The sequence below is a fragment of the Symphalangus syndactylus genome, chromosome 4 (genome assembly GCF_028878055.3).
Source record: "Symphalangus syndactylus isolate Jambi chromosome 4, NHGRI_mSymSyn1-v2.1_pri, whole genome shotgun sequence".
NCBI lineage: Eukaryota > Metazoa > Chordata > Mammalia > Primates > Hylobatidae > Symphalangus > Symphalangus syndactylus.
In genome coordinates this window covers 100,390,609-100,404,199 of record NC_072426.2, presented here as the reverse complement: position 1 = coordinate 100,404,199, position 13,591 = coordinate 100,390,609, and the positions used below count along the sequence as shown (strand labels likewise).

The 13,591-nt window shown below is 41.2% G+C and overlaps 1 protein-coding gene across 11 annotated transcripts in view; it reads left to right on the top strand.

Moving 5' to 3' along the window:
• Positions 1–13,591, top strand: part of FAM149B1 (family with sequence similarity 149 member B1) — a 75,867-nt gene that overhangs the window by 36,260 nt on the left and 26,016 nt on the right. For 6 of the 11 annotated variants that reach the window (XM_055275804.2, XM_055275802.2, XM_055275799.2 and 3 more), the window contains exons 6-7: positions 6,198–6,365; positions 7,824–8,011. In XM_055275804.2, coding sequence (XP_055131779.1) covers positions 6,198–6,365; positions 7,824–8,011 — 356 coding nt within the window. The remainder of the gene's footprint in view (positions 1–6,197; positions 6,366–7,823; positions 8,012–13,591) is intronic. The other 5 variants (XM_063637548.1, XM_063637547.1, XM_063637546.1 and 2 more) reach the window with 1 other exon arrangement.

Below are 13,591 nucleotides of genomic sequence, written 5' to 3'. Positions count from 1 at the left end.
TTACCACTGACTAAAAATATAATTGGTTATTAGTATAAATGGAATAATACAATAGCAGAATAACATAATGGAATGTCAGGTATACATTCTATATGTTTGATAGCTTTTTTTTTGTCACCCAGGCTGGAGTGCAATGGCATGATCTCTGCTCACTGCAACCTCTGCCTCCCAGGTTCAAGGGATTCTCCTTCCTCAGCCTCCCAAGTAGCTGGGATTACAGGTGTGAGCCACCACGCCTGGCTAATTTTTAGACATATTGGATCTCCAAACCGATTCCCTCCCTCCCTCCCAAACGCCCTTCATCCCTTCCTTCCTTTTTTTTTGAGACAGGGCCTCACTTTGTCACCCAGACTGGAGTGCAGTGGTGCAATCCTGGCTCATTACAGCCTTGATCTCCTGGGCTCAGGTGATCCTCCCACCTCAGCCTCCCGAGTAGCTGGGACTACTGGTGTGCACCACCTCATCTGGCTAATTTTGTATTTTTTGTAGAGACAGGATTTCGCCTTTTGCCCAGGCTGAGCTTCTGTCATGTCTTACCATCTCCATCCCAGTGCCACCTGCCATGGTCAAGGATCTTATCTGTTTACCAACTCTTGCATAAGAGAAGTTTACTTCTTTCTATGTAAAAGAAGTCTGGAGAAAGGCAATGTAGAGTGGCGGCATGGTGTTTTCAGGGACTGAGACACTTCATCTTTCTGCCATATCATGGTAGCCCATGATGTTTTTTCTGAAGTTTTCTTCATGGTTCAAGATAGCTGATAGAGCTCCAAACATGATAATTCGCTTTCCACGTAGCAGAGAGGAGGAAAGACAGAAGGGCCAAATGGTATCCCTTGCAGTCACACCAGTTCCCTTTAAACAGCCTTCCCAGAGTCCCACAAAATAATTCTGCTCATATTGCATTGACTGTCTCTGGCTACAAGGTAACTGGGAGATGCAGTCTTTGAGGTGGATATGTTGTTTTCATGAATAAAATTGGGATGATTTTACTAGGAAAGGAGAGAATGGATATTGAGGGGCATCTAGCATTCTCTACCATGTATGTATATGGTTTTTATGAAATTATACATTTTGTAATCTCTTTATACTTAATATTTTATTGTGGACATCTTCTATTTTTCCCAATATTAACTTAGGACTTTATTCCATTGCATGAATATATCACTATTTAAGGAACTCATCCCCAAATCCTCTATTTTGAAACAGTTGGGCTAGTTTCTGTTTTTGGCAATTATAAACAATTCTGTGATCATAATTTTTTTTTTTTGAGATAGGGTCTCACTCTGTTGCCCAGGCTGAAGTGCAGTGGCACAGTCATGGCTCACTGCAACTTCTGCCTCCAGGGCTCAAGTGATTCTTCCACTTCAGCCTCCTGAGTAGCCAGGACTATAGGTGCATGCCACTATACCTGGCTAATTTTTGTACATTTTGCAGAAACCAAGTTTCACCATGTTGCACAGGCTGGTGTTAAACTCCTGGGCTCAAGCGATCCACTTGCCTCAGCCTCCCAAAGTGCTGAGATTACAGGAATGAACTACCGTGCCCCACCAATCATAATTCTTATAGCTAAATCTTATAGGTCATATCCTTAAATGAAATCCCTACAAATGAAACCATTGAATCAAAGAAAATGTTTATTTTAAAGCTCCTAATATATATTTCGAAAATGTCTTGCAGTAAGATTGTCCCACCAGCCTTGTTTAAAAGTGCCATGGATTTATTTTTTTAATTAATTAATTTTTTTTTTTTTTTGTGACAGAGTCTTGCTGTGTCGCCCAGGCTGGAGTGCAGTGGTGTAATCTCAGCTCACTGCAACCTCCACCCCACAGGTTCAAGCAATTCTCCTGTCTCAGCCTCCCAGGGAGCTGGGATTACAGGCACATGCCACCACGCCTGGCTAATTTTTGTATTTTTAGTAGAGACGGGGTTTTACCATGTTGGCCAGGCTGGTCTCAAACTCCTGACCTCAAGTGATTTGCCTGCCTCAGCCTCCTAAAGTGCTGGGATTACAGGCATGAGCCATGGGCCCAGCTGCCATGGGTTTATTCTATTTTCCTAATAAAAAAAATACTTAAGGCACAAAAAAATATAAAGAGCAATACAAAGTGTAAATTGGTTATATTTAACATTTGGTTAAACTGAGATCTATTTTTTAAAATTTTATTTCTCAGATTGGACTGACTTTCTCCAAAGTAAACCCACTGAAACAAATGAGTCATCACATATTTACTGAATGCCTAGGAAGGAAGAGAAATTTGAATATTAATAAGATAAGATCCCTGCCCTTAAGGAGCATATATTTTGGGCAATGATGGAGTTACTGAAATAAGGATATAACGTCATGAGATATCGTAAGATGTAATTATAAATGTGTATTCTTAGTTTTCTGTTTTTTTTTTTTTTGAGATGGAGTCTCACTCTGACGCCCAGGCTGGAGTGCAGTGGTGCAATCTCAGCTCACTGCAAGCCCCGCCTCCCAGGTTCATGCCATTCTCCTGCCTCAGCCTCCCAAAATGCTGGGACTACAGGCACCCGCCACCACGCCTGGCTAATTTTTTTTTTTTGTATTTTTAGTAGACACAGGGTTTCACCCTGTTAGCCAGGATGGTCTCAATCTCCTGACCTTGTGATCCGCCTGCCTCAGCCTCCCAAAGTGCTGGGATTACAGGTGTGAGCCACCACGCCCAGCCGATTATTCTTAGTTTTTAAAAAACTTGTTGTATAGCTTGTTATAGTTTAGATATTTGTCCTTGTCTAAATCTCATGTAGAATTATAATCCTTAGTGCTGGAGGTGGGGCCTGGTGGGAGGTGTCTGAGTCATGGGGACAAATCCCTCATGACTTAGTATGATCTTTGCAATAGTGAATGAATTCTCATGAGATCTAGTCATTTAGAAGTGTGTGGCACCTCTCCACACACACACACTCTGTCTTTCTCCTGTTCTGGCCATGTGATATGCCTACTCCTGCTTCACTTTTTACCATAAGTTAAAGCTTCCTGCAGCCTTCCTCAAAGCAGATGCTAGCACTATTAGCACTATGCTTCCTGTACAACCTGCAGAGCCATAAGCCAATTAAACTTCTTTTCCTATAAATTACCCAGTCTCAGGTATTTTTGTTTTTTGTTTTTTTTGTTTGTTTGTTTGTTTTTTTGGGGTTTTTTTGAGACGGAGTCTCACTCTGTTGCCCAGGCTAGAGTGCAGTGGTGTGATCTCGACTCACCACAACCTCCACCTCCCGGATTCAAGCGATTCTCGTGCCTTAGCCTCCTGAGTAGCTGGGACTACAAGTGTGCAACACCATGCCTGGCTAATTTTTGTATTTTTAGTAGAGACGAGGGTTCACTGTGTTGGCCAGGCTGGTCTCGAACTCCTGACCTCGTGATCCACCCACCCCAGCCTCCCAAAGTGCTGGGATTATAGGCGTGAGCCACCGCACCTTTCTAGGTATTTCTTTATAGCAACACAAGAATGACTTCATACAGAACACTGGTAACAAGGAATGGGGTATTACTATAAGGATACCTGACAATGTGGAAGTGACTTTGAAACTGGGTAATGGGCAGAGGTTGAAAGACTGGAGGGCTCAGAAGACAACAGGAAGAGGGAAAGTTTAGAATTTCTTAGAGACCAGTTAAATGGTTGTGACCAAAATGCTAATAGTGAAATGGACAATAAAGTCCAGGCTGACAAGGTCTCAGAAGGAAATGAGGAACTTACTGGGAACTGGAACAACGGGCATGCGTGTTATGCCTTAGCAAGGAACTTGGCTGTATTGTGTCCATGCCCTAGAGATCTGTGGAATTTTGATCTTGAGAGTCATGATGTAGGGTATTGGGTAGCAGAAATTTCTAAGTAGCAGAATGTTCAAGAAGTAACATGGCTGCTTCTAACATCTATGCTCAGGTGTGGGAGCAAAGAAATGACTTAAAGTTGGAATTTATATTTAAAAGGGGAGCAGAGCATAAAAGCTTGGAAAATTTGCAGCCTAGCCACATGACAAAGAAAAAGCTTTTTGGGAAGAGGAATTCAAGCAGGCTGTGGAGCAACCACTTGATAGAGATATTTGCATAACTAACAAGCAGCCAAGTGCTAATAGCCAAGACAATGGGAAAAAGGCATTTCAGAGACCTTCACAACAGCCCCTCCCATCACAGGCCCGGAGGCCTAGGAGGGAAGAATGATTTTGTTTTGTGGGGCAGACCCAGGACCTTGTTGGCCTTGAGCAGCCTTGGGACACTGCTTTTTGCTGGGGCTCAGTGGGGCCCAGTTACAGCTTGACTTGCCGCTTTAGATAATCTGAGCTGTCCTGATCTCAAGTGATCCATGGTGAAACCTTGTCTCTACTAAAAGTACGAAAATTAGCCAGGTGTGATGGCGGACGCGTATAATCCCAGCTACTTGGGAGGCTGAGGCACGAGAATCCCTTGAGCTTGGGAGGCGGAGTTTGCAGTGAGCTGAGATCACGCCACTACAGTCCAGTTTGGGTGATACAGCGAGACTCTGTCTCACAAAAACAAAAACAAAAACATTGCAAGCAAGCCGTAAGCCTTGGCAGCTTCCATGTGGTGTTAAGCTTGCGGGCACACAGAGGGCAAAGAGTGAAGGCTTGGCACTATCTGTGTAGATTTCAGAGGATGTAAGAGAAAGTCTGGGTGTCCAGGCAGAAGCCTGATGCAGGGGTGGAGTCCTCACAGAGAATCTCTACTGGGGCAGTGCAGAGGGGAAATGGGGGTTGGAGGCCCCACACACAATTCCCACTGGGACACTGCCTAGTGGAGCTGTGGGAGGGGAGTCACCATCTTCCAGACCTCAGAATGATAGATTCACCTTGCACCCTGTACCTAGAAAGCTGCAGGCATTCAGGCCAGGTGCAGTGGCTCATGCCTGTAATCCCAGCACTTTGGGAGGCCAAGGTGGGCAGATCACTGGAGGCCAGGAGTTCGAGACCAGCCTGGCCAACATGGTGAAACCCCATCTCTACTAAAAATACAAAAATTAGCTGAGTTTAATGGTGCTTGCCTGTAATCCCAGCTATTCAGGAGGCTGAGGCAGGAGAACTGCTTGAACCTGGGAGGCAGAGGTTGCAGTGGGCCAAGATCTCACCACTACACTCCAGCCTGGGCGACAGAACGAGACTCTGTCTCTCAAAAAAGAAAAAAAAAAAAAAAAGAAAACTGCAGGCATTCAACTCCACCCATGAGAGCAACCTTGGGAGCTGAACCCTGCAAAGCCACAGGGGTGGAGCTGCCCAAGGTCTTGGAAGCCTACCCCTTGCACCTTGTTGTGGGACATCGAGGGGCTCTAAGAGTTAATGACTCCCCTACTGGGTTTTGAACTTGCGTGGGATCTGTAGCCCCTCTCTTTTGGAACAGAAATGTTTATCTAACGCCTATACTCCCATTGTATCTTGGAAGTAAATAACTTGTTTTTGATTTACAGGCTCATAGCTGGAAGGGATGTGCCTTGTCTCAGATGAGATGTGGGACTTTGGACTTTTGAATTAACACTGGAATGAGTCAAGACTTTTGAGACTTTTTGGAAGCCATGATTGTATTTTGCAATGTGAGAAGGATATGAGATTTGGGAGGAGCCAAGGGCAGAATGCCCAAATCTCATGTTGAATTGTAATCCCCAATGCTAGAGGTGGGGCCTGGTGGGAGGTGTTTGGGTCATGGGGGAGGATCCCTCATGGCTTTGTACTGTCTTTACGATAGTGAGTTCCCATGACATCTGGTCATTTAAAAGTGTGTGGCACCTCTCTTGCTCCTGCTCCCACTCAACATTCCACCATGAGTAAAAGCTTTGTAAGTCCTCTGCAAAAGCAGATGCCAGCACTTTGCTTCCTATACAGCCTCCAGAACTGTATGCCTCTTAAATCTCTTTTCTTATAAATTACCTGGTCTCAGATATTTCTTTATAGCAAGGCAAGAATGACCTAATACATAGCTATAGCTGTTTGCATCTGAAAAGACAGCAAGCAGTATCAGATAGTCCATAGTACATGTAGGCAAAATAGTTGTATGACCAGAATTTAATCTTCCTGTTCTGAGAAATGGTAGGTTATTGAGGCTTAGAATAGTCCACGAAGGTATTGCCAGGGCAAGGGGAGTTTGAGCCAAAACTCATGTAACTGTGTTGCCATAAGAACTATTTATGTTTACATAATTAATATTTACTTCTTTTTTCCACTCCAAGATTTGGTATAAGGGGAAATAAGTTACATTTTTCATCTTCTTATGCTCATAAAGCATCTTTCATTGCCAAATCCTCCAGCTTTTGTTCTATGGAAAGAGATGAGGAAGACTCTATAATTGTCTCAGAAGGAATAATTGAAGAATACCTAGCATTCGATCACACAGATATGTGAGTATTATGCCTTTTAAGCTTTTTACTCCCCTCTTATTTTGTGTATTAATACCTATTTTTTCTAAATGATGCTACCAATGTATATAATTAAATATATGCCAGTTTCTGTTATTTATTTTATGTTATTTCTCAGGTATCCAGAATTTATGTTCTTATTGCTTCCATATACTAGACTTCCTTGTGTATTTTATAACTTCACACATCATTTGCCTGTTCCTGAGATTAGAGATTTTAAAATAAGTTTATTTTTTCCCCACATAGTTTGATTTTACCTTTTTGCAAATTACCACCAGTGGGAACTTTGAAACTTTTTAAAAGAGCAGTTGAAGAGATATGAACTTTATTTACGTAAATCCTGTTTCAAAAAGGTATATAGAGGCCAGGCGCGGTGGCTCACACCTGTAATCCCAGCACATTGGGAGGCCGAGGCGGGCAGATCACTTCGGGTCAGGAGTTCAAGACTAGCCTGGCCAACATGGTGAAACCCCATCTCTACTAAAAATACAAAAATTAGCTGGGCATGGTGATGTGTGCCTCTAATGTCAGCTACTTGGGAGGCTGAGGCCAGAGAATCGCTTGAACCTGGGAGGCAGAGGTTGCAGTGAGCTGAGATGATGCCACTGCACACCAGCCTGGGCAACAGAGCAAGGCTCCATCTCCAAAAACAAAACAAAACAAAAAAGAAAAGAAAAAGGTATAAACAGTTTGTTTAAAACCTTATGGTTGGCACAGATTTTATAATTAATGATGTCTATTTATGTCTATTCTTACTATATTCTAACAGTAGTCCTATCACCTAGATATGATTTATCTTCTTTACAGGATAGGTGAGAATCAGAGTAGTTAATGATTTGTCTAAAGTAAAGCTAAAACCAAAACCTTATTCATCTGATTCTCAATCCAGTCTTCTCTTCACTATTCCTTGCTACCAATCTGTAACATTAACCTGTTAAACTATTCCTCTAAGCCTTTAAAAGTTCCAGATTTGATAGTCACAGCAGCATATTTGAAAATAAGTGAGAATTTCTCTTTAGGCTGTGTAGCTGTGGTTAGGTCTAGTAGTTAGTATTGTGTCACATGATTCTGGATGCATTTTTTTTTCCCATTGTATTTTTTCCCATTGTATTTCCTGCTGAGCCATGTTGACTCACGTATCACCCAAGTGCACACAGCCCTAGGGCCAGCTAAATATAAGCCAGGCTTCTATACATAATACCACTGAGCTAGAACTGGAAGCAGGTTCTTTTGGTTTTCCAAAGATTGCCTCCTTCCCTTTCACTTCTCCTGTGTCAAATTACTTCTATTTTCTATTTATTACTTCTATTTGGCCTTTGTCAAATTAATTCTATTTTCCATTTTTCCTCAAAGTGAATTTTCAGGTAATACACGGACAATTTTAGAAAGGCAGCCTTCCCTTCAGAATCATGAAGTCTTTCCTTCTTGCTTCTGTTACAGGGAAGAGGGATTTCGTGGGAAGAAATCAGAAGCAGCTACAGAGAAACAGAAATTAGGGTATCCTCCCATTGCTCCATTTTACTGCATGAAAGAAGATGTCCTTGCTTATGTGTTTGACAATGTATGGAGCAAGGTTGTGAGCTGTATGGAGCAGTTGACACGTAGTCACTGGGAAGGATTTGCCTCTGGTAAGGATTTGCCTCTGGTAAGGATCTTTGTGAAAATAATGTAAAAATCAATTGTTTATGATTTCTAAACCCTAACCAGTCTATTAGATGATATGCTTCATAGTGCAAAAGGTGCATATGGGCCAGGCACAGTGGCTCATGTCTATAATCCGACACTTTGGGAGGCCAAGGGGAAGGATCACTTGAGCCCAGGAGTTTGAGACCAGCCTGGGCAATGTAGTGAGATCCCATCTCTCTAAAAAAATTAAAAATTAGCCAGGCATGGTGGCATACACCTATAGTTCCAGCTATGCAACAGACTGAGGTGGGAGCATTGCTTGAGCCCAGGAGGTCAAGTCTGCAGTGAGCTATGACTGCACCACTGCACTCTAGCCTGGGCATAAGATGAGAGATTGTGTCTCAAAAAAAAAAAAGTGGGTATGAGAGAGGGGAAAAACCCAAATGTTTTTTCTAAATGTTTTTTCCTACTCTCACATACCACAACATGTCTGACACCAGTAGGTAGGGTTTTTTCCCCACAACCCAAGCAATTCTGACAATACATCCTATAATTCAATTCAGTTCTGACACAATCTACCAGGAGATATTGTCAGATCCCACAAATTAAGGGCCCAGTCCCACAAGACTACCCCCAACCTCAGATGCTAGTTGCAAGCTCCAAGTTGTGACCTGTACTTCTGACCTACCAGCTATTTAGGGCTCTCTGAACCTAGTCCTTTAGGGTTTTTATGGAGATTTCATTTTGTAGGCATGATTAAATTGTTGGCCATCGCTGATTAACTCGACCTTCAGCCCCGTCTTCTCCCTAGAGGTTAAGGGGTGGGGATGAAAAAGTTCCAACCTTCTAATTACATAGTTGGTTCCCCTGCCAACCACTATCTCCCTACCCAATCCTCAGACTATCCAAGAGCCCCTAACCACCAGTCATATCATTAGCATACAAAAAAAACACCACTTTGGGTATTATAAGGGTTTTAGAAGCTGTGTGCCATAAACCAGGGGCAGAGACCAAAAATATGTTTATTATCATCTCATGATATGATATGGAATGACCATATATTTAGTCTCTGCCCCTGATCTCAGATCATAGTGGGTCTGACTTATGTTTGTATTTCCCACAAAAACTAACAGGTATTTAGTAAATATTTGAGAATGAGTAGATCAATAAAAAGGCCTAGTCTGTGATGATTAGACAGAGCTTGCACTTTCTCTTTGAATATAATGATTTATGAAGAAAAATCATGTGCAAGTAGCACATTTTTTAAACTGCTTTATTAAAGCATAATAGATATATAATAAACTACACTATTTTTTCTTTTCATTTTATTTTTTATTTTTATGTATTTGAAGAGTCCAAGTGCAGGTTTCTTATGTGCATTTATTTCTTAGTGGTGAAATCTGGGTTTTTAGTGTACCCATCACTCAAATAGTGAATGTTGTACTCAATAGGTAATTTTTCAACCCTTGCCTCCCTCCCACCTTCCCACCTTTTGGAGTCTCCAGTGTTTCTTGTTACACTCTGTATGTCCATGTGTACCCATTGTTTAGCTCTCACTTATAAGTGAGAATATGTGGTATCTGACTTTCTGTTTCTGAGTTATTTCGCTAGGATAATGGCCTCCAGTTCCATCTATGTTGCTGCAAAAGACAGCCTTTATGGAAAAAGGCATGGATATTTCTCAAATTTCATTATTTTGTATGGCCAAGTAGTAGTCCATTTGATTTATCCAGTCCTCTGTTGATGGACACTTAGGCTGATTCCATATCTTTGCTACTGTGAATAATGGAGCGATAAACATATGAGTGTGAATAAATATATATTTTTTGAGACAGAGTTTCACTTGTCACCCGGGCTGGAGTGCAGTGGCATAATCTTGGCCCACTGCAACCTGTGCCTCCTAGGTTCAAGCGATTCTCCTGCCTCAGCCTCCTGAGTAGCTGGAATTACAGGTGTGCACCACCACGCCCAGCTAATTTTTTGTATTTTTAGTAGAGATGGGGTTTTGCCATGTTGTTGGTCTTGAACTCCTAACCTCAGGTGATCCGCCTGCCTCAGCCTCCCAAAGTGCTGGGATTACAGGCATGAGCCACTGCGCCTAGCTGTAAATATTTTTTTGATATAATGATTTCTTTCTTTTTGTGTATATACTCAAGAGTGGGATTGCTGGATCAAATGGTAGTTCTATTTTTAGTTCTGTGAGAAATCTCCATGCTTTTTTCCATAAAGGCTGTACTAATTTACTTTCCCACAAACAGTGTATAAGTGTTCCCTTTTCTCCACATCCTTGCCAACATCAGTCGTTTTTCATGTTTGTTGGATGCTTGTATATCTTCTTTTGAAAAATGTCTGTTCATGTCCTGTTTCCCTCTCTCACTCTCTCTCTCTCTCTCTGTTTCTCTCTCTCTCTCTCTCTGTTTCTCTCTCTCTCTCTGTTTCTCTCTGTCACCCAGGCTGGAGTGCAGTGGCACAATCACAGCTCACTGCGGCCTTGACCTTCTGGGCTCAAGTGATCCTGCTACCTCAGCCTCCTGAGTAGCTGGGAGCACAGGCATGCACCACCACGACTGGCTAATCTTTTGTATTTTTTTTGTAGAGGCAGGGTTTAACCATGTTGCCCGGGCTGGTCTCAAACTCCTGGGCTCAAGCGATCTGCCCATCTTGGCCTCCCAAAGTGCTAGGATTACAGGCCTGAGCCACCATGCCCAGCCTGTTCATAGTCTTTTTCCCTTTTTAAATAGGGCTATTTATCGTTTTCTTATTGGGTTGAAATCCTTGTAGATTCTGGATATTAGTCCTTTGTCAGATGCATAGTTTGCAAATATTTTTTGCCACTCTGTAGGTTGTCCGCTTATCCTGTTATTTCTTTTGCTATGCAGAAGCTTTTTAGTTTAATTGAATCCCATTTGTCTATTTTTGTTTTTGTTGCTTTTGCTTTTGAAGACTTGGTCTTAAATTCTTTGCCTGGACAATGTCCAGAAGACTTTTTCCTAGGTTTTCTTCTAGGATTGTTACAGTTTCAGGTCTTGGGTTTAAGCCTTTAATCCATCTTAATTTTTGTATATGGTGAGAGGTATGGGTCCTCTTAATTTTTGTACATGGTGAGAGGCATTTTTCTGCATATGGCTAGCCAGTTTTCCCAGCACCACTTATTTAATAGAGTCCTTTCCCCAGTGTATATTTTTGTTGACTTTGTCAAAGATCAGTTGATTATAGGTATATGGCTTTATTTCTTGGTTTTCTGTTCCATTCCATTGGTCTGTGTGTCTATTTTTATACCAGTACCATGCTGTTTTGATTACTATACCCTTGTATAATTTGAAGTCAGGTAATGTGATTCCTCCAGCTTTGTTCTTTTTACTTAGGATTATTTTAGCTATTTGGGCTCTTTTTTGGTTCCATATGAATTTTAGGATTTTTTTTCTAATTCTGTGAAAAATGGCATTGGTAATTTGATAGGGATTGTGTGGAATCTGTAGACTGCTTGATCTGTATGGTCATTTTAACAATATGGATTCTTTCAATCCATGAGCATGGGATGTTTTTCCATTTGTTTGTATCATCTATGAATTCTTTAGTCAGTGTTTTGTAGTTCTCCTTATAGAGATCTTTCACCTCCATGCTTAAATATAATCCTGGATAGTTTACTTTCTTATAGCTATTGTAAATTGAGTTGCCTTCTTGATTTGGTCCTTGGCTAGATCATTACTGGAGTATTGAAACCCTACTGATTTTTGGATCTTAATTTTGTATCTGAAACTACTAAATTTGTTTATCATATCTAAGTTTTTTGGTAGAGTCTTTCAGGTTTTCCAGATATAAGATCATACCATCAGCAAACAGGGCAATTTGACTTCCTCTTTTCCAGTTTGGATGCCTTTTGTTATTTTCTCTTGCCTGATTGCTGTGACTAGGACTTGTTGAATAAGAGTGGTGAAAGTGGGCATCCTTGTCTTGTTCTAGCGTTAGGGAATGCTTTCAGTTTTTCTCTGTTAAGTATAATGCTAGCTATGGGTTTGTTGTTTATGGCCTTTATTATGTTGAGGTATGTTTCTTCTATGCCTAGTGTATTGAGGACCTTTATCACGAAGTAATGTTGAATTTTATCCAGTACCTTTTGTGCATCTATTGAGATGATCATTTGTTTTTTTGTCGTTAATTCTGTTTATATGATGTATCACATTTATTGATTTGCATATGTTGAATCATCCTTTCAACTCTGGGATAAATCCCACTTTATCATGTTGTATTATCTTTTTGATGTGCTGTTAGATTCAGTTTGCTAGTATTTTGTTGAGGATTCTTGTCTGTATGTTCATCAGGGATATTGGTCTTTTCTTTTTTCATTGTGTCCTTGTCTGATTTTGGTATCAGAGTTATACTGGCCTCATAGAATAAGTTAAGGAGAATTCCCTCCTTTTTAATTTTTTTGGAGTAGTTTCAGGAGGATTGGTATTAATTATTTGTATATTTGGTATAATTTGACTGTGAATCCATCTGTTTGTTTCTTTGTTTGTTTTAATCCATCTGATTTTTAGGCTTTTGTTGTTGTTGGCTGCGAATCTATCTGGTTTTTGTTGTTGTTGTTGTTTTTCAGTTTTTGGTTTTTTTGGAACAGAGTCTCACTCTGTCACCCAGGCTGGAGTGCAGTGGCATGAGCTCAGATCACTGCAACCTCTGCCTCTTGGGTTCAAGCAATTCTTCTTCCTCGGCCTCCCGAGTAGCTGGGACTACAGGTGTGCCACCATGCCTGGCTGATTTTTCTATTCAAAATAATTCTATTCAGGTCAAACTCCTGACCTCAAGTGATCCACCTGCCTCGGCCTCCCAAAATGCTGGGATTATAGGCATGAGCCACTGCACCCAGCCCCATCTGGTTTTTAGGCTTTTTTTTGTTGGGAGATTTTTTATTACCGATTCAATCTCACTACTCATTATTAGTCTGTTTAGGAGTCCCATCTCTTTCTGGTTCAACCTCAGTAGGTTGTTGTGTTTCCAGCAATTTACCCATTTCCTCTCGGTTTTCTAGTTGGTGAGTGTATAGTTGCTTATAAATCTCTCTGATGATCTTTTGTATTTCTGTGGTATCAATTGTAATGTCTCCTTTTTCATTTCTGATTGTGTTTATTTCAATCTTCTATCTTCTTAGTTATTCTATCAGTTTGTTCTTGTTTTTTCCAGGTTTTTTTTTTTTTTTTTTTTTTAGATGTATTCTCACTCTGTTGTCCAGACTGGAATGCAGTGGCATGATATCGGCTCACTGCAGCCTCTGCCTCCCAGGTTCAAGCGATTCTCCTGCCTCAGCCTCACAAGTAGCTGGGATTACAGGTGCAGAACACCATAACCAGCCTATTTCTGTATTTTTAGTAGAGATAGTGTTTTGCCATGTTGGCCAGGCTGGTCTTGAACTCCTCACCTCAAGTGATCTGCCCACCTTGGCCTCCCTCCCAAAGTGCTGAGATTACAGGCATGAGCTACCATGCTCAGCTTTGTTTTTTTAGTTTCTTGAGGTGTAATGTTAGGTAGTTGTGATCTTTTTACTTTTTTTTAATTAAAAAAATTTTTTTTAGAGACTGGGTTTT